Source organism: Mesoplodon bidens (genome assembly GCF_964165515.1).
Source record: "Mesoplodon bidens genome assembly, chromosome: 1".
Classification (NCBI taxonomy): domain Eukaryota; kingdom Metazoa; phylum Chordata; class Mammalia; order Artiodactyla; family Ziphiidae; genus Mesoplodon; species Mesoplodon bidens.
Genome location: NC_138176.1, coordinates 14,592,065 through 14,614,231, shown reverse-complemented (window position 1 = coordinate 14,614,231; position 22,167 = coordinate 14,592,065). Strand labels below are relative to the sequence as shown.

At 40.9% G+C, this 22,167-nt stretch overlaps 1 protein-coding gene across 5 annotated transcripts in view; it reads right to left on the bottom strand.

Annotated features, from left to right (window-relative positions):
* Nucleotides 1-19,636, bottom strand: part of SHTN1 (shootin 1) — a 106,002-nt gene extending 86,366 nt beyond the window's left edge. For 2 of the 5 annotated variants that reach the window (XM_081243767.1, XM_081243768.1), the window contains exons 1-2: nucleotides 19,215-19,632; nucleotides 4,038-4,090 (exon numbers count right to left, since the gene is read on the bottom strand). In XM_081243767.1, coding sequence (XP_081099893.1) covers nucleotides 4,038-4,090; nucleotides 19,215-19,272 — 111 coding nt within the window. In that variant the 5' untranslated portion in view covers nucleotides 19,273-19,632. Of the gene's footprint in view, nucleotides 1-4,037; nucleotides 4,091-19,214 lie in introns of all 5 variants that reach the window. The other 3 variants (XM_081243773.1, XM_081243769.1, XM_081243772.1) reach the window with 3 other exon arrangements.
* Nucleotides 19,637-22,167: the final 2,531 nt, after the last annotated feature.

The following is a 22,167-nucleotide window of genomic DNA, read 5'->3' as shown; positions in this document are numbered from 1 at the left end:
TTATTTGTCAACTTGCCTGTGTCCCTCATTAGAGTAGTTTTATTCTAGAGTGGGACCTTCGTATATTTTTCTTTATATCCCAGTACTCAGAAGGCATTCAGCAAAGTTTTCCTTATCAACTCAGATCCTGATTCCATCCTCAAAGATATTGATAAAAACCACAAAATGATCAGCATTATATTGTTCTTAAAAAGGGAGAACTGCAAAGGAAAAGATCATTAAAACACTGGCCCACCCTCCCAAATCTCCTACTCTTACCCTTGGAATGCATTATGTCAGAATCTATACACATGTGTGTGTGCACACACACACACACACACACACACACAGAGGCACACGCACACGAGAATTTTTCTGATATAAGATTGATTTGATATTTAACTATCAGTTTTTAAATACAAACCAACAGATGATGAAGACAAACGATCCAGAAAAGTATTGAGTCTAATAACTTGCTGTGGAAAATTCATGGGCTAACAATAAAAAATTAAGAATAAAACCAAGACCTTTGTGGAAAAAGTCAATTAGATCCCCTAGGTTTACTTGCTTCAAAATGAGTATTTTTGGTCAGAATACCCTGTCTGAATCTAGACTCTGTTAAGCCCTGAGGTCCTGTTTTCTGTGAAATAGAGCTGCACAGGGTTGTTTGGAGCATCAGATAAGGGAGATAGGGAATATACATGACCCACAGTAGCTTCTTAAAAAAAGAGTCTCTTAAGCAACCTCCTGTTCTGAGGAAATTCATGTCCTACCACTTGTCTCAACAGAGATTCTAAACAGGGCATAAAAAGATCTACCCAAAGGAATCACACCCACTGTCTCTTCCCATTGATAAGGTTCATGACCTGACAACAAAGATGGTTAGACTTAATGTGGACACACGGAAGGAAGAAACTTGCCATTTATTTTTCTGGTCGCTTACACTTCTGCAAAATTTCCCCACATCAAATTAACTATGGCAAAAGACTCTTACTTTAGATTCCTATCCTTGACTGATTTAACTGAACTCGTTTGGGGTCACGAGGTAAGAATGGCCATGAATATTTGCTGATGTGGACTGGACAAAGCTCACACAGCCAGGCACAAGAGAGTGCTTTGCCAGAGAAAATGGTGCTCTCCATTTACCACCTCCAGAACTAAAGCTGCTTTTACTCATTCTGTGCTGTATTAAAAAGGCTTTTATTATAGGCTTTCCTCCTTTGTAATACAGCCCCCCTTTCGGGGAAAAATCTGCAGTAATAAGCCTACTAGTCTTTTAACACAAGATAAACAGAGTGCGGTAAACTTAAAACCATCCTATTTTGTTTTACCCAACCACACAGCATTCCATATTGCTTTCATTTCTTTTCTTCCCGTTTCTGTTAATAGTTGTGTTTAAAGAATAAGTACAGAAGCAGGTCAATACAGATGTTACAAAAGTATCAGGACATACTCTGTGTAGAGAAACATGTAAACAGGTAATGTGCTAAGGTAATTTTTAATCCTTCTTTTGCCAAATGCATCTTACCTTCAATTCACTTGTATAACAGATGGTTCGCGTAAAAAACTCACTGCAGGGGCTTCCCTGGTAGTACAGTGGTTGAGAATCTGCCTGCCAATGCAGGGGACACGGGTTCGAGCCTTGGTCTGGGAAGATCCCACATGCTGCAGAGCAATTAGGCCCGTGAGCCATAACTACTGAGCCTGCGTGTCTGGAGCCTGTGCTCCGCAAAGAGAGGCCACGACAGCGAGAGGCCCGCGCACCGCGATGAAGAGTGGCCCCTGTTTGCCACAACTAGAGAAAGCCCTTGCACAGAAACGAAGACCCAACACAGCCAAAAATAAACATAAAAATAAATTAATTTTAAAAAAAAGACCTAAAGAAGAAATACATGGCAAATATCTTTCTCTTTAGTTCCTAAATTTATTTATTAAAAAAACAAAACAAAAAAAAACCTCACTGCAGAAAGTGGCTCGCAGTTAAACAACCATCATCATCACTAATAACGGATGTTTATAGAACATCTACTATCTTTAGGGCAATGCTAGGTCTACAAGTAAGCACGGATTAAAGAAGGATAAGAGAAAACAAAAAATTTATTCTTTTTCCTCTTATGTTATTCACGTTCTTCTATATACTTCTTTCTTCATCAAATGAAGACACTTGTTTGCTTTCCCTCCTCCTATCTTCCAGGTTAAACCAAAGAGTTCTCCTGAATTAACCCTTCCAACTTGTTTTGCTCTTCTCTCCTTGGACCAGGAACATATATGGAAGAGACTCAATTGACTGATAACGTCTTGGCTCCTTCTCCTAGAGGTGGAAGATGGTTGGGTATCTTAGGGAAAAAGGCTCAAGCTATCTGGCATAAGCTTCACCCATTAGCTTTGCTTTAAAATTATGGGACATCAGAGACCCAGGATCTAAGCATATACTCCCCACCTGTTGGCATCCTCGGGACATCTGTGATTTTGTGTGGTTATGATGTTAGAATTAGAAATCTTGTCAAACTGTTTTCTGTGACCTCCTTACCATATTAGAGACGCATGTACCAGCCACCTTCTATCACAGATATTCTCATCACCCCACCTACCATTCCCTGAATTGCCCAGTGAAAGGAAGGGAAGATACTTAAAATTTCAAATATAAATAAATTTTTAAATAAAATTTTTATTTCAAAAATAAACCAAAGGGCTTCCCTGGTGGCACAGTGGTTGGGGGTCCGCCTGCCGATGCAGGGGACACGGATTCGTGCCACGGAGCGGCTGGGCCCGTGAGCCATGGCCGCTGAGCCTGCGCATCCGGAGCCTGTGCTCCGCAACGGGAGAGGCCACAGCAGTGAGAGGAGCACGTACGGCAAAATAAATAAATAAATAAATAAAATAAACCAAAGATTTATTTACAAATGAGCAAAGGAGCATGGAACGTGGGTGAAGAATAACGATCTAAAAATCTATTATAATATGCTTTGAACTAGAGGACTTACCATTAATACCACCACACCAACATCTATATAGGTGACAAATTAATACGAGTAAAAAAGTTAAATATGATTCTTAAGAGTTCAATAAATACCCACAAACATGCCACAAGTTTTACAAATATTTAGCTCACTGCCAATTTTCATTACAGCTCTTACTCTGAAATTTTAAAGACAAGGTTGCATAATTTACCGCAATGATGAGTACCTTCTTTAATAACCACGAAGGACCTGTCTTATTAATTTTCCACCACGGATGTTATGCTTTGAAATATCTGGTCTATCAAACAAATTTCTAAAAATAGAAATTTTAAATTTTTAAAATAAATTTCATTTATATCTAAATAACAATAATGGACAGTTGCCCCTCTCTCTCCTTTTCATTTTCTACTCAGTCCCTCTACTTTTTTTAGCCTTCCCTTCTGTATGTCCCTTCCCTAAACTTATAGGGAAAAAAAAGATATATGTTAAAAAAACATTCATGAATCTTAAATGGATATGTCCAGAGACATAAAGGTAAGTAGAATTTAATTATTTAACCGTTAAAAAATAAAACTGCCAGAGCCCAGGAAAATATTCACCACGCTTCACCATCTTCACATTGGGTGTTTTTCAACTTCCAATAGGTTATTCATATACTTAGAGGAAGCAAACATACAAAGGGTTTATGGAAGCATTTGAGCTAAACACCAATGACTAACTCCAAAGAGTTCTCTCCAGATCTAATATGTCTCAGCCCAAAAGGTAAATGTCTCAAGGCCTTCAATTCCATCACTAGAATCCCAAATCTGACTGCTGGAAAAAGTACAATTCTTGGGGGCTTGAGTTGCTTGGCTTGGTGCCTTGCTGCACATTTAGCCGTGTAGTTAATCTCCCAGAGCAGCGCCCACTGTGGCATGCCTTCTATTCTTTACCATCTGGAGCCTGGAGTTGATATGAGCCTGAACCACACATGCAGGAGAAAAGAAATTAAAAAAACAACTCTCATTCGCATTTAACTGAAATTGGTGGCAGAACAATGCACCATGCTGTCTAGGCTTTTACACAAGTAAGAGAGGAAAGAAAGGGTAAAGTACAAACCTTCTCCTTTGTCTTCTGGTTCTCTGCTCTGAGGTCTTCATATTCACCTATTGCTAAAAGAAAAAAAGGAAAGCGATGTTATAATGCTATCAAAAGTTTACTATGGGAAAACCTGGGAACCCAACTAACCCCTATTGTCTATTCACAAGGTTCTGGGTGGGGTGGAGAAGAGGCCACAGAAGAAGGGCTCCTGCTTTTAAGAATAAGGAAGAAGGGCTTCCCTGGTGGCGCAGTGGTTGAGAGTCCACCTGCCGATGCAGGGGACACAGGTTCGTGCCCCGATCCGGGAGGATCCCACGTGCCGCGGAGCGGCTGGGCCCGTGAGCCATGGCCGCTGAGCCTGCGTGTCTGGAGCCTGTGCTCCGCAACGGGAGAGGCCACAACAGTAAGAGGCCCGCGTACCGCAAAAAAAAAAAAAGAATAAGGAAGAAGAAGAGACCAGAGCAGATGTGAGCCCACAGAGCCAAATTTCAGCTATCCTGGGTTATTAGGAAGACCTATGAGCCATAAGTGCCTATAACAAGTTACTTATCATCTTTGATGTTCAACACTTGTGAAAGGAGACAGGTTGGTGTCCCTGAAGTTCCTTCCAGCAAGATTAGTCTGTGGTGCTGTAATCACAGGTTTATTTAAGATTGGCCTCCAGAAAATAAACTCAGTGTCACATATCTTCTTTATCCACAGGGGAAAGTTTCTGCTATGAGCATTCAGCTAAGAACAACTATTTTCAGGCACTGCCAAGATCATCAACCACCAAGCCATGACCAGATCCCAGCCAGATTCATTTCACTAAATTAGAAAAATATGTGAATTATCTGGAACTATTTCCAGGTATGTGGGAAAAGCAGCAGTTTTCTACTTAAAATCCTCCACTGCCAGAAAAGCAAGCTGAACTCCCACATTCATCTCTTAGCCAAAGCACCATTTTTAGATAGCCTCACAGTTGAGAATGTGCCATTTAGAGTGTATGGTGGGAAGAAAGAGGCTGATTTAGGACTAATGATGGAGCAGAATGTCCAAGGTGGACCCAGCAGAACCGCTGCCCACTCCCAGACCAGCATTTTGACTGGCACCAGAGAGCCAGGCAATAATCAAGTTTAGATTTTTATACTTTTACTTTTAAAAAATTTCATTGGGATTTATCTACAAAAAGCTAAGTTTTTCTTTAAAAAAAAAAAAGACAAACACAGCTTCCTATTTCTATGAAGAACCTGAAGATATAAATTAAAAATCTGAAACCAGTGGTTTCAAGAACATTCCAGATAATCTGGTCATTAATTCTAAAGTGTATGATTCTAACCATTGGAGCAGAGAATACCGCCAAAACAATTCAGATGGTAAAGTATATGCTGTTCCTTTCAACAGTGATCTGAAGGGTTTAGAATAGTTACTATGATGACCGGACCGAAATCTTAAAATCCAATTCAAATAAACAAATATTTATGAGACTATACCATCAATGGCCTGAAGTTTTATCAGCACTTCATAACCATCTAAATAAGAATGGACATTTTATTGAAGCCACACTCAAAAAAGAATCTATTTTTTGAAAAAAGTTTTCTAATCTTTGAAAATTAGATAGCCCATAAGATAGCTAAATGTATACATGTAAAGATACAGTCCTTTTAAAAATAATTACAGTTTCAACAGAAAAGATTTGATTGATCACAGAATGAAGCCCTCGGCACACCAGCTCCTTATCAGCCTCCATCAGACAAACCCCAACCAATGAGTATGAAATAAATTGTCCTCAGTTCTGAAAATTCAATAAAACGTCCCTCCCCTTCCTTTTTCTAACAAAAAGAAACATGAACTAAGAGATCCTAAAAATACGCACTTACATCATTAGGTAGTCTATAGTCATGGTCCCAAATCTTATTACTACATCTAATATTGTTTCAAAAAATAAATACTTTATTGAGAGATTTTGCTTTAGTTTACTTGACATTTAAAAGTATCTTTAGATAAAGTTGAAAAATCAAAATTGATTTACCACTCTATTCCTGATGACCTACTTTACAGACATACAAAAAAAAAAAGACAGTAAGAAATTTTTTTTTTCTATTTAAAGCAGCAGATAACGGCTATGAAGCCCTTTTTAAAAATACCGATACTGTTCTTCCATTATAATGCCAACAGAATCCAGGCGAAACACTGTAGACTCCCAATTACTGAGTCTTTATGAAAAGCATTAATTATGAACCCTTTACCTATCATATCTTAATGGAAACCACAGAAAATATGCTTTCCGTGACTGTAAGCAACTTAAAAAAAAAATGAAGCCAAGTATAGGGAAAGGAGAGGAAAAGTATGGGAAGAATTCAACCATTTGGTAGTGGGAAGGGGCAGTTGGGGAATTGGGCATAAATGAAAAATATTTACTTATATTTTTATTTCTTTGAATTTAAAAAAACCAAGCTTGCTGCCCTAAACAATATTCACATACACATATATCATAGTGAAAACATGTGTAACCACATCTTTAGCAAAACTGGTAAAAACTATAATGACCTGTTATTCAGCTACTTCTTTTTTTGGCAATGCCAAAGGGTCACAGAGAAAGCCTAATTGTTTCACAACTAGCTCACAGTTTCAAAAATTTTTAACATGAGCTGTGCAACTCAAGTGCTTTGATGAGAGAGATCCGCCAAATTTTGAACTAATAAAAAAAAAAAGAAATGATTTTGACCAATTCTCTGTCATGTGAAAGACATCTGCAACTTGGGAAGACTCCATCCCTTGCATTTACAGATACAGCATATTTCACTATACTGTAAAGTCACACAGCACAGCAATTTAAAAGTGCAGCCCAAGCACTTAACTTAGCCAGGTACCTTGGGCAAACTGGTTACTCTCTGCGTCTCAGATTCCTCATCTGGAAAATAGGAATAATAACTGTACATCTCTCATAGTGTTCTTATTAAGAGTAGGTGAGCTAACATGCAACAAGAGTGCTTAGGCATATTAAATGTTGAATGCATGTTAAACAAAGATTATCATTACTGATACAGCAAGGTATGCCAAATCTGTGAGCATGACAAGAGATTAGGCTGCTCCCTAATGCCTTCGGTCTCAGGCTTACTTCGGTGATACATGGCCTGAAAGATGGCAGAGCAGAAAATCTCTGAAATCCTAAGTACTACTACCTTCCACCAAAGAAAAGGAGGAGAGAGGGGGTTAAAGATCAACTGTAGTTTGTTGTAGTAAAAAAAGAAGGTGGGGCTTCCCTGGTGGCGCAGTGGTTGAGAGTCTGGGACGCGGGTTCGTGCCTCGGTCCAGGAGGGTCCCACGTGCCGCGGAGCGGCTGGGCCCGTGAGCCATGGCCACTGGGCCTGCGCATCCAGATCCTATGCTCTGCAGCGGGGGAGGCCACAGCAGTGAGAGGCCCGCATAACGGGGGGAAAAAAAAAAAAAGAAGTGGAAGCATGTCTGAAGCTGTACTTTTCAATCCTGGCTGCACATTAGAATCACCAGGGGAGCTTTTAAATCCTACAGCTCTCTAGCCTCCTCTCCACTCACCCCCAACCCAAGATTCTGATTTAACTAGGTGGACCTTGGACATCTGTATTTCTTTAAGAGGTAAGCACCCCAGGTGATTTTAATGTGCAGCCAAAGAGGGGACTCACTACATAGGAGTATAGAATGGAAGAAAAAGGAAAATGTGGAGAAAACAAGGAGAATATCAGGCAAAGCATGTGCTTCAAGAATCATGCTGGTTCTATATTCTAACCCGCTAATGCCAAGAAAGAGAATTTTCTTTACAAGCTGCAAACCATGACATAGCCATCCCAGGAAGCAGCTGAGTAGACTTAGTTGTTTGAGAAACATGACAACTAAAGTTCAGAATTACAGGCCAATAACACCTCTGGCTAGGGTGAGCAACAATCAACTTGCCTGGGGCTTTTCCAGTTTTAGCATTTTAGAGTCCAGTGCCCCTGGAAACCTCTCAGACCCAGGAAGCTTAACCACCCTATCCTAGCATTAGCTCCAGAACAGTATTTCCAACCAACACTGTCTAGACCTGCACTATCAAATATGGTAGCCACTAGCCACTTACATTTACATTAATTAAAATTAAATAAAATTTAAAATTCAGCTCTTCAGCTGCTCTGACCACATTTCAAGTGCTCAATTGCTACATGTGGCTAGTGGCCACCACTGTGGACAGTGGACACAGAACACTTCCATCACAGCTGAAAGTTCTACTGAACAGTACAGTTCCGGACATCTCTGTCCACATACCTTACAAGTACCTCAAACTCAACATGTTAGAAAGTGAACTCATCAATTCCATTTCACCCAAACCTCTTACTTTCTGTATACAGGACCATCATCTACCTAGTTCTCAAGCTAGTACCTCAGGATCACCCTTGATTCCACACTTTCCCCCACCACCAAAGGATCGTCAACTGCTCAGACCTCAAAATGTCTCTCCAATCTGCCCTTCCTCTATCGCCAGTATCTCTGCCCTATTTCTGACCCTCAATTATAGCAAAACTCTCTCATCTAGCCTCTAGCTTCCCTCTACGCCAAGTTCATTCTTTACAAGGTAGATACTAGTTAGCACTGTAACAAAGAAACCTGGTTATTTCATTCTCTTGTTTAAAAGCCACCAAAGATATTAGCTTCACAACCTGGGAACCCCACTCTCCTCTCCTCTCCTCTCCCCACTCAAGAGACCACACTCACTCCATCACACCCAAAGTCCCAATGCTTCCCTAAACCCTCTAAGACCTTTCATACCCAAGTGTCTTTACAAATATTTTCCCTTCTGCCTGCAAGGTCTTCCCTTCTGCATCTTCCCTACCTTCTCCTTTTCAATGCAGTTCAACTGTCATTTCTTCTAAGAAACTCTCCCCATATAACGGGGACAAAAATCAGCATTTACATTTCTAATATACTACCAAAGTACACTGTTCATAGATCTCTATTGGAGCATCTACATGCAACATTATAAGTTGTCTGAACACAGGTCTGTTTTCTTATCTTTTCTCCCACTCAATTCCTTGCTATATACCTTACACTCAGCAGAATACAAAGCACAGAGTCTATGCCTATGTTGAATGAATGAGTGGTTCATATAAATCTGTGATGTAGAGCAATTAAGCGAAATATTAACACCTCCCTTTTAAAAGTGAAGACACAAATGCAAAGAAAAGTCAAATCCCACAGTAAGGAATGGTGGAAGCAGAACCAGTCTACTGATCCTAAAGGTCATCCATGTAAAAAACATTTATGAGCACTACTGTGTGCAGTGTGCTAAAGCACTAGACCAGAAATAACCCTCTAGGTTGAAGACTATGTCTTTATGCATCCAGATGCCCTCTTCTAGCACAATGGCTGTCAAACAGTAGGCACTTGATAAATGTGTGTTAAGTTCAGGAAGGAAGAAGAATGGATCTAGGTCTTCACATGAACAAATCATGAAAGAGCACATACTTTCCTCCCCATATTAAAGGGGCCTCTTAAATCATATGTTACAACAAGATACTTAATAAAAATGAAGCTTTAAATAGCCATCAAATATAACCAGAAAAACACTGCCTCATGAGATCTTCTAATATATATTCTCAACCACTGAGTTTACATCTTTGAGGCTCATAGAGCCTTGAAACATCTCTTACTAATGGGGTATGAGGACATAAGTCATAACAGATAATGTTCAATTAGGACATTATTCACTTCTGCACACATCTCAGTAGGTCCTGCTCTTAAAGCCAGAATAGAAAGAGAAGTCGTTTATACCTCAGTTGTTAATTAAAGCATTAGAAAAGCCAGAGAAACACTGCTGGAAAACCTGATCAAAAAACAAAGGTGAGAGATTTCATATCTAAAAAGAAATTATAGCAAACCTGAAATTCACTCTTTACCTGATAGAACACACAGTACAGTGTTAATGATTTAATGATGCTTAAGAAGTAATCTCAACAAACTATATTAATGACTTCAAGTTAACCACCAGAAAGGAAGGAAACTGAGAACTTTTTTTTTTTTGCGGTATGCGGGCCTCTCACTGCTGTGGCCTCTCCCGTTGCGGAGCACAGGCTCCAGACGTGCAGGCTCAGCAGCCATGGCTCACGGGCCCAGCCGCTCCGCAGCATGTGGGATCCTCCGGGACCGAGGAACGAACCCGTGTCCCCTGCATCAGCAGGCGGACTCTCAACCACTGTGCCACCAGGGAAGCCCGAGAACTTTAAAATACGTATATAAGTCTGGTTTCTGGTCTGGCATGTAAGGAGGTTGTAAGCCGACACTCTGGTCCTCACAACAACAAAAAATGCTGAACAAACTGAAAATCAACAACTCTTCTTGGATCCATGAGAGAATTGAAGTCGCAGGGCAAATCACTACTCCAAAAATTAGAGATACACTCAGACAGATACAGAGGATCACAACTTACTGGAGCAGAAGCCAAGGTGCAGAAACACCCTCATGTGCCAAGATAGGGAAAAAAATATCAACTGTAATTAACAAATTGCTAGAGGCTCATTTCCAACAAGTTTGAGAGTTAAAAACTCTAGGCGTGGACCGATCTTAAGAAGCCCCGACACTTCTGAGTTTTAACTCCAGGAGTACTACCAGGTCCCCACAGTGAATACTGAGAAAATTTCCCTACTGTTTCTGGCAGGGGAGGGGAAAAGTAGCCATCACGAAATATGCCCAGAGCATTCTGTTCTTTATAACAAGACCTTCCCTCAAGAGAAATTATTTTATTAGAGCCTAACAGATTAAAGGGAAGGTAATAACCAACTCCAGCACCTTGTAGCCTTCTTGTCTCATGGACAGGGAAAACTGGAACTGAGAAGCACTCGTGAAAGTCACAGCTCTGGGGCACAGGCTCACTTAAAGACAGAGACCCTATCACAGGACTATTCCCTTCCCCCATACCCTACCACTACATGAATGTTTATAGCAGTTTTATTCCTAACTGCCAAAACTTGGAAGCAACCGTGATGTTCACCAACAAGTGAATGGATAAACGAACAACGGTACATCTATACAATGGAGTATTATTCAGTGATAAAGAGAAACAAATGAGCTCTCAAGCACAAAAGACATGCAGGAAGCCTAAATGCATACTGCTACATGCAAGAAGCCAATCTAAAAATGCTATACTCTGTACAATTACAACTATATAACATGGAAAAAGCAAAACTACGGAGCCAGTAAAAAGATCAGTAGTTGCCAGGAGTTCCAGGGTAAGGTGAGAGGGATGAACACGTAGAACAGAGGAAATTTTTGGAGCAGTGAAATTATTCTGTTTGATAATGTAACGATGGGTACATGTCATACATCTGTAAAAACCCATGGAATGTACAACATAAAGAATAAACCCTAATGTAAACTACGGACTTTAGTTAATAATAACGTATCAATATTGCCTCATCAATTCTAAGACCTGTACCACACTAATGCAAGATGATAATAATAAGGGAAAACGGGGGAGGGGGGAGATGAGGGAATTCTCTGTACCTTCTGCTCAATTTTTCTGTAATCTAAAACTGCTCCTCAAAGCCATATTTAAAACAAATATATATATATACATGTGTATGTATATGTACATACATATATGTTGAGATATTTATATATATAATCTCAATCTCATAATCATACCCTGATTTGTGCCATAGAGGATTTGAGATAGAATCAAGTAACTAAAAGGATCCTAATATATTACTGTTCGCTGCACCAAACAAAAAATTCAGAACTCGTGTTTTAATGTTTACAATGCTTAGATACATCAATAAAAAATAAATGAAATAAAATGCTTAGCCAACATGGGAAGCAGAGAAAAAAGCAGTGTTCCTTCTACATTTTAAAGCAAAGCTTGGCTGTGTTAACAGTTCTACAGAATAAAATCTACAGCACAACAAAGTTTAAAATATACATACTTTTTGGATCTAACAATTCCACTTCTGAGAATTTTTCCTACAGCTGCACTTACAGAGATTTATGTGTACAAAGGATGTAAGAAGCATTACTGTTTTGAATAAATTTTGGTTTTATAAACTTTAGATTCATAGCAAAACTACACACATAGTAGAACTCCCATATACCCTACACCCAGTTTCTCCTATTATTAACATCTTACATTAGTACGGTACATTTATTTCAATTAATGGACCAATACTGACACATTATTACCAACTAAAGTCCATATGTTATCTTATTTCCTTAGTTTTTACCTAATGTTTTATTTTTGTTCCAGTATTCCATCCAGATGCCACATTATATTTAGTTGTCATGTCTCCTTAGACACCTCTAGGCTGTGACAAGTTTCTCAGAGTTTCCTTGTTTTTGATAACTTTGAGGAGCACTGATCAGATATTTTGTAAAATGTTCCCCCACCTGGGATGTTTTCCTCATGATGAGACTGGGGCTATAGGTTTTTAGGGGAGGACCACAGAGGTGAAGTGCCATTTTCATCATCTCACATCAAAGGTACATACTATCAACATGACTTAAATCAATATTGAAGTTGACCTAGATCACCTAACTGAGGTAATGTCTGTCAGGTTTCTCCACTTTAAAGTTACTATTCACCCCCCTTTTCATACTGTCCTCTCTTTAGAAGCAAGTCACTACGCACACCCACACTTACAGAGCAGGGCATTATGCTCCACGGCCCTTTGAGTGGTAGGATACATAAATTATTTGGAACTGTTCTGCATGGAAGATGTGTCTCTTCTCATTTATTTATATCAGTATGGACTCATGAATATTTATTTTATACTTTGGGTTATAATCCAGTATTTTGTTGTTCAAATTGTTCCATCTTTGGCCACTGGAAGTTCTTTCAGTTGGTTCCTATATCTCTTTGACATATCCCCATCATTGTAGGCTCATTTTTTTGAGCACTTCCTTACTTTCTAATAACTACAAGATACTCCAGGCTCATCTTGTATATATCCTGCCCCAGTCACTCCAGCCCTAGAATCAGCCATTTCTCCCAGGAGCCCTGTTCCTTTTACTGGAGAATGGTATTACAAGCCATGTTCTGGAGCTAGATGTGCTCACTGTTACTGGTACACCTAGGCTCTCAGATGAAAGAGCAAGGAAATAAATGTCTGTATACTAACCCAATACATATATACACATGTGTAAATATTTCTATATGTAACCATTGGTATCTATATTAAGCTAAACATGAGTTCATACTGATGTCTCCAACTCTTCTCTATTGCCAGAAGCATTATTTTAAATTAAAAAAAATAGAAATACAGAAGTTTGTTTTCCAGAGGACATTAACTACACTGCTGTGGGAGATCCATACAGGGAACATTATGCAATCAATTTTTAAAGGTTTATATGTACTGGTATGAATTCTATAATATATATTAACTGACAAATATATATGTACATAGAAACACAATTTCCAGAAGGAAATACAACAAAAGGTTAACACTAGATAACTCTGAGAAATGGAAATGGGGTTAGAACATGCATTATCAACAGGTCACCCTCAAAGAGGAAAAAAATATTAGATATGACAATGGCCTGTAGCTCTCCAAAGGATCACAGTACACAAAAAGATGCAGAGTGTATCTGTGGTATTAAAATTTCATGGGGAGGGGAAGTGATTAGGGGAAAAAATGTCTAAAAAGACTCCTTTGGAGAGTATAATGAAATAAAGATTGAGAAATAATGAGTTAGAAGGAACAGGTAACTTGTACTTTTTACTCCATATGCTTTTTTCTTCTGTGAGCATATGTTTATTTTTTAATTTGATTTTTTAAAAAAACAAAAGTAAGGGCTTCCTCGGTGGCGCAGTGGTTGAGAATCTGCCTGCCAATGCAGAGGATACGGGTTCGTGCCCTGGTCCGGGAGGATCCCACGTGCCGCGGAGTGGCTGGGCCTGTGAGTCATGGCCGCTGAGCCTGCGCGTCCGGAGCCTGTGCTCCCCGACGGGAGGGGCCGCAGCAGTGAGAGCCCCGCGTACCACAAAAAAAAAAAAAAAAAAAAGTAAGACTGATCTACCTAACAGCAGTGTTAGGTGAATAGTGAAATTCTGACTAGAAGTTGTAGTTCCTCAGGCCATGCTGAATGTCCATCTCACAGAGGGTCACCCCAACTGGGGACTCTTTGGCAGTGTCTCACCAACTTTAGGAAAATGCATTTTTAATACTCTGGTTTACAAAAATCATATGGCCCACAAAGCCTAAAATACTTACCTCTGCCATTTACAGAAAAAGTCTGCTGACCCCTGATCTCCATTATATTAGCTTACATTTTTTTTGGTATGTTCATACAGTGGAATACTACTCAGCAATGCAAACAAATGAACTGTAACTACATGCGACAATATTGATAAATCTCACACACATAATGAGTGAAAGAGGACAGAAGCAAATAATACACACTGTATGATTCCGTTTATGTAAATTTCAGAAACTTGCAAAACTTATCTTTGGTGGCATTGGATATCTTTGGGAAGAGGAAGGTGATAGTGATTGGAGGGGTTATTATGAAGGGGCTTCTGGAAATGTTCTGATGTAAGCGTTGTTAGAAACATACTTGCTTTTTAAAAATAATTCACTGAGATGTTCATTTGTATTCTGTGCAGTTTTCTCAATCCATGTAATACCTTGTTCTAAAAGCAAAAAATTTCAAATATAAATCTTACAAAAATGTAAACAGATGAAGAAATATAAATTTACCAGCCTTTTCAGAGGTAACTAAGTAAGTACATATGTACCCTGGCTGTTCAGATACAGTTGGTCCCTGGATCACACTTGGAAAATAGTGGTGTAAAGCCAAGTTTGCACCTGACACCAAGGCAACCATTTAGTCCCAAACGGCTTTCTACTGACTGACTTTGTATGGACCCGAGATTGACAATGCTTCGGCTTTTCCAGATAAATAGGGTCATTGTGGTAGACAACAGTTTCAGACCCTTTTGTCAAAATAATGCTCTAGCTACTTTCTAGCCTGAAAGCCAAGGGAACACTGGAAGCCTCTTTTTCTTTTTCTTTTCTTTTTTTTTTTTGCGGTACGCGGGCCTCTCACTGTTGTGGCTTCTCCCGTTGCGGAGCACAGGCTCCAGACGCACAGGATCAGCGGCCATGGCTCACGGGCCCAGCCGCTCCGCGGCATGTGGGATCTTCCCGGACCGGGGCACAAACCCGTGTCCCCTGCATTGGCAGGCGGACTCTCAACGACTGCGCCATCAGGGAAGGCCTGGAAGCCTCTTTTAATTACTAACTCTGTTCTAAGAATAAACTTGACTAAATTTCCATGTGAACCTTAAGCACTAGCTCAATAATCTTGGAGAAAATGATACCAACTCTCAGGATGAAAGAAGGTTACCTTGCTTTAAAACCAATTATCTTACCATTTTAAACAGTGTCAGTCCAAGAATAGCCCATAACTTTTATTTGTTTGTTGTTGTTGTTTTGGTCTTACATTAGAACATCCTTTTTGCTAAGTGGCAATCATTCTCTTCAAAACTTCCTCAACAAGATCCAAATGACATGGCATTATGATGATGACAGTTTAGTGGACATCTGCTGTTTGTGTCTTCCTAACCCGCATCCCCCCTTCTGGTAGTGGCACACCAGTCTTTTTTGGACTACTCCTATCCATTGGTCTTTGTGGAGGCTGCCAATCAAGGTGCCCTGCCCTTCCCTGGCCAAAGGACTTTATAAACACATGACCCAAATGAGGCCAGTTAGACACTCTACCACCATCTCTAAACTAGGAACTCCTCACCAGCAGCGACAAGGTTTTTTCCATCTCTATATCTCTGAGGCCTAGCACAGTGCCTGGCTATGAATATTCAGTGCATGTGGGCTGAATGAAATACAAAGAAAATCATGTACCTTAAACAAATGCTGAGCTAAGTCTATCATTTCCCAACAGAATTCTGAACATTGTATTATGTTTTGTAAGGAAAACGTCCACTTTAGTAAGCTAGGAAATATGCATTGGAAATAGTATCGCAAGTTGCCATTTCTCAGTGCATTAAAGATGTCAATCAGTCCAATAAAATAAAGCCACAAAAAAGACAAAAGGAGAATTACCTCATTACCTCAACATCTGCTTGAACATAAGCAATCGCACACTGGCTAATTTTTTTTAAAGGGACATAATATAACTTTCTGGAAAGACATAATATAGCTAATTATACCATTCACTAGAAGGGAACATACAATGTTTTGAAGTAATTCAGAAGTGGGTGTGATTTATAAGACATAGAGCTTAGGGAATGTTAAGTATAAATTAGAGATTGTTCATATTATGACAGACTGCGTCATTACATTTCACAACTTTTGTCAAAAGCAACCTTATTCACCACACCACTAAAGACTTCACATTAGGGAAGGCTGCCGTCAGCTTTGCCATTTAGAGTTGACGGCAACCTTCTTTCTGAACACCCTCCTGGGGAATGGGTTCAAATTTTAGACTTAAAATACACTAGGGAAGAAACGATATGATGAAACCTAAATGGCCAACAAACATGTAAAAAGATTTCAAACCTCACTAATTACCAGGTCAAACATATTTTTCAAAGGTACCATTTTTGTTCATCAGATTGGCAAAAATTAAGCAACCTGTCAGGCTGTCAAATTAGTAAAGACTGCCGTTGGTCACCGTTGACCAATGCATGAGGAAATGGACACTTCTGGGGGGAATGTGAACTGGTACAGCCATCTGGGGAGGGGGGCACTTTTGCAATGCCTAGCAAAACTTTATACGTATATGCCCTCTAAGCCAACAATTCCATTTCTAAGAATCTATCCTAGAAAAAAATTTTTAATTGTACAAACTGATTTGTATGATTATTTGATTAATGACTGTCTACTAGACAATAAACTTGTCTGTCTGGTTCACCATCTCTTACCCCAGTGCCCAGCACATGGGCCTCACATATGACAGGTACCTGGTATTTATCAAAGGAGTAAATGAATAGGTTTACTCAGCCTAAAAAAAGAAAAACAGAGTATTTAATCGATAATGGTTCTTCTTGTTCACATTAAATAGTAGTGGAATTATTCACAATGTTAACAGGCGGTAAAAAGTACTGTCTACTTTTAAAAATAAATCACACACACCGGCTTACAAAATTGATCATAATATTGATAAGAGCCCAAACACCTAGTTGCCAGGTTTTCCACCTCAAATCCCTAGCTCCCCAGTTAGTTCCGTAGGTTAAACAGCAATTAAATACTCTTGAAATAAGTCACTTGCTATCACAGTCTATGATCCACTGACAAATGCCCCAAGTTTGAAATGTATAAAAATTACACCATGGGCTGATAAAAACCCCAACACCTGTGTAACCAGACTCAATATCCTAAAAAAAAAAGTATACTCTTTAAGCAACACAAATTTCAAAGTCTAACTGTTCTATTGCCTTTGACATGCCCCAAATTGAGAAAATATATCCTCTAAAAATATTAATGCATGGATTTGTTTGTTTTCCAACATAACTGGAGAACCAGAAACTTAAGAATCGTCCGTTTTTCTCAAGTCTCAAATCCAACACAGAGATGGGGATGTGTTCCAAAATCAAATATAAATAACTTGTGGATTATCTGTACCGTTAAATTATCCTTGAAATTATATACATAATGAAAAGAAGTGAAATTTTAAATTTTAACATTATTTGAAAACTGACCATCCATCAAAAGATCTGGTATCCACTGACAGATATTACCAATAATGAAAGCTCCAACAGTCTAGAATACGAATTAAGAGTCTTTATGTTGGGTGAGGGGGGTAGTGTTATCAGGAATAAAATACTAATAAAATCCAGCCCTTCACTAAAACACTTGAGAAATTCCAGATAAAGGTATGTTGCCCACCCACTAGATTCACTGATTCTTGTGACTTTATGACCTTAGACTAACCTAGGATGGGAGTTGATGGTACTTGGGAAGGCAAAAGCCATTAATATTTATCCAGCACTTTCTAGATGCTAGATACCACAGAGCAATGTGTTCTGTCCATTTTCGAGAGGTTAAATATTGATAATTTCCCCAAGGTCACACAGTTACTAAACAGTCACACTGAGATTTGTTTTCAGGAGTGTGGACTCCAGAGGGATCAAAATACCCTTATGAATGGTATGTTTGTGGTCTCAAGGAGCAACAGGCCACAGTACTGGACAGACCTCATAAAATCATCTGGTTTAGCTCTTGCGCCTAGTCAGGTCAGGCCTGATTAACCATAAGACCCACGGAAGGGAACAGACTCTTCCAAGTTCAGAGTTGGTGAGTTAAGTCAAGAGAAGTGAAAGAGCTGGGATTAAACACCAGGATTAGCCACAGAGCGGGGCCCCTTCCACTATACGGCCACGTAGGTAAGTTATTCAGAAAAACATATGTTCCTACACATTTTTACTTCCTAAATCTGCATGGTTCCTCTTTCTTGACCCATATTCTCAGGCCACCTTTGGTCAGGGTAATAATAATTTTAATCTTAATTTGGCTTTGTTCAGAAGTGTGGTTAAGTGATGAAAATCACTGACTAAAACAGTTCTTTATTAAGAGATTAAAACAGTTCTTTATCTAGTTACCAGGCAATGCAGAAATGCATGTACATGGCTTTCCTGCGTACCAGAGCCAAGTCCTAATTCAAGAAGCCCCGCACAGGCAGGGTGTTGCCTCACTGACAAATAAATTGCTAAAAATGGGAAGCGATAAAACACACCATGGCCTGCAAATCCTCGCTGCTAAGGAAAGAGGAACTAGGCCAAACCAGAATGAAAAGCTCGGAAAGGCTGTCAAGCAGCGCCGCAGGCGCCAACGTGCAAGGTGGGGCCAAGGCCAGGGAGCGAGGCCAGCAGAGCTGCCTAAACCGCCGCCTCTACAAAATAACCTGCCCCACTCGCTTCCCCCTAGTGTACGGTGGTACCGTGGGACCTCGTCCCCGCCAAATCCTTGGCTCTTCCCCTCAACCCCCATTGCCCGCTACAGCGACCAACGCGTAGCGCTTCCCGCCCTGCCGGGCACGACACTCCCAGGCACAAGCAAAGCACTTTATCCTCTGCCCCGAGCTCGCCAAAGCGCGCGGGGCGCGGAGAATGCTTCTCCACGGGTGACGGAGCTCCTGGGGGTGACTACAACGGCCGCAACACCTCCCGCCCAGCTTCCACCACCGCAAAGCCAGCGCCCTGGAGCCGTCCCCGCCCATGGGCCGCGGCTGCCCGCACCTGGCGGCCACACGCCCGCCTACCTTGCTCCTTCAGACTGGAGATGAGCTGCAGCTGCTTCTCCTCGTCCGAGCTGTTCATTTTGGCAGGTGGGGCCGGGAATAAAAGGAAAGGAGGGAGAGGCGAGGGGTACAGTTGGGGGAGGGGGAAGAAAAAGCAAGATGCCGGTGGCTTGCGGCTTCACTACCCGGAAGTTGGATTTGCTCCCGCTCCTCCTCCTCCTGGCGCGGAGCGCGCGGGTGAGATCATCCCCACGCACCTACTCAGCGGCCTTGGCTGCTTCACCTGCAGGCAGGCGGAGGGGCGGGGACAGGCCGGTAGCCCGGGGGCAGGAGGTGGGAACGTAGGAAGCACCCGCGGTGGCACCTGGGCCCGCAACCCGTGCCTAGCCTGCGGCCGCCGCTGTGCTTCGCCTTCCTCCGCGGAGGCCGGCGCCGCGGGATGCGCAGGGGGAGGGCGTGAGTTCGCTGTGGCTATCTCCGGCAACCTCGTCTCTTCCTCCACCCCGCCGCGGACACCCGGACGCGCGTTCCGGAGAAAACCGGCCCTGGGTCTGCAGCGTCTACAGAACCCCACTTCGAACGCTGTCAAGAGCCTCTCCCCACGAGGGAGATGTAATTAGCAATAAACACCCAGGATTCTTCCCCAATTCTCGTACAGTGGACTCTGGGGGCGGTGTGGGGAAACCTAGGTGCCCTCAGGGCCAGGCTCTGTGTTAATATGTTTTGCACCTTGATAAGCATACAGATACTGAAAACGGCAGGCCTGGTAAATTCCAAGGAGGACGTGGTAGTCAGCTGGCTTCCTCCAGCAACACCGGTTTGAGAAATGGTCAAAACTGGGCCCTGCAGCACGTGGATCGCCAGGCCTCGCGGACCATCTGATTTGCGGTGGAAAGATCTTCTCTTCAGGGTAGAGGCCACTGCAGTCCAAATACCTAAGGTCACACACCTGCCTGGCAGCAGAGCCTGGTGAAGTGAAGCCCGGCATTTGTCCCGCTTCACTGCCTTCTAGGCTGTTTAAACCCAGCTTTGGGTTAGAGCCTGACCAGAAAAGGGGCGGCAGACCTTCCAGATTTCAAAATGGTTCCCCCCAACCCCCAGTTGCCAGTCAGTCTTTGGTCAAGTCTCCTGACCTCTTTGAACTTCATCTAAAAAATGGGAATAATACTAATACCTACTCGCCCGGAAAAACCTGTTAAGTGCTGAACAAGGAGAGAAAGATACACAAAACACCATATCCAGAATCTGACATATAATAGATGTTCTTTTTAAAAAAAAAAATTAAGGTTACAGCTCTGTGAAAAAGGGGTTTGCTAATTATAAAGTGGATGCTAATTATAAGCTAAAATGGGCACAGTTCTTTTACAGTAATCATTAATACAAAATAAATCCAAACTGAATTAGGCTTACTGCACATCTTGTTTTTTCTCACTGCCTCAAAGGTCTTAGTGTGGGTACTACACGAGCACAGTGCTTCTGCTCATTCCTCACTTGCTATTTTATGTAAATGCCCAACTCCATTTACTGAGTAGGTCCTCCATGATGCACGGGGAAGAGGAGCTAGAATATAGGTAAGTGCTGCAACTAGTATCTGTCTGATATTCCTACTAAATTCTAATTCAAAACGAACTGAAAAAAAAATGGTAGCACTGCTTTCTCGTCTTCTAAAAAAGGCAATATAGTATTTTAGCATGAGTGATTTAGTGGTAGAGTGATCTAAAAAGGCAGCATAGTGTTTTTAAATAGAGTGAATTAAAATTTTGAAACTTTAAAAATAATTTTGGTATGGGGTCTTATTTTTTTATTTTTATTTTTTATAAAGTTATTTTATTTATTTATATTTGGCCGTGTTGGGTCTTCATTGCTGCACACGGGCTTTCTCTAGTTGCGGCGAGCAGGGGCTACTCTTCGTTGAGGTGCGTGGGCTTCTCTTGCCATGGCTTCTCTTGTTGCAGAGCAGGGGCTCTAGGTGCACGGGCTTCATTAGTTGTGGCATGCAGACTCAGTAGTTGTGGCTCACAGGCTCTAGAGCACAGGCTCAGTAGTTGTGGCGCACAGGCTTAGTTGCTCCGCAGCATGTGGGATCTTCCCGGACCAGGGATTGAACCAGTGTCCCCTGCACTGGCAGGATTCTTAACCACTGCGCCACCAGGGAAGCCCTGGGGTCTTATTATTCAGTCCTTTCCCTAGTTTTTCTTAAGATAGTTTAAGACAGTTGCAGATCCAGCTGCTAAGAAAAATAACCAAATGGCCTTTGCCTTAAGATTACCTGAGATGGTATCTTAATCCTCAGAGTTTAAAGAAGGCCCGGGAAACATGAGAAATTCAGACTCAACTACATGAAAATATGAATGATATGTGCTGCCACCAGATATTTTGTATAAAGAGAAATCATTTCCAGAAAAAAAAAATCAAGAGATTTGAGTAACAAATCATGGCCATCTAGATTTCATACTGCAGACAGGAAACCTGTTATACCTGATCAGTCACTCTGACTGCTGGATAATGCCAGAGTCCTCCTCCAAACCTAAATAATCAAATATTTTCTCCTATGAAACCAAATACCAGCAGAGTGCCTGTTAAATACTTGGGTTAGTTCACAAGGTTCCACTTTTTAAATGGCCGATTGTCTACTCCCATTATACAGTAATTTAGATATCACTTTTGGAGTTTAAGAATGAGTTAATCAATTATCAAATCTATAATCAAATTGAGTGCTTTGGTCCCACACAGAATCTGCAGCCGCTTGAAATTAATCCTGTTTACCTTCCTTGAAATTAAAATAGCCTCCTGAAATACAGTATGGTGTTATCTTGAGGGCAGGGGATGAATTATTAGGATGGCTATTAGAGTCAATTATAGGGATTCAGATCTCCCATTACACCATGGTTTATTTATATGATATGAATATTAATGGAAAGGATAGAAGTGATAATAATTAGTTTTTGTTCTATTTAATAATGCACATAGGGAT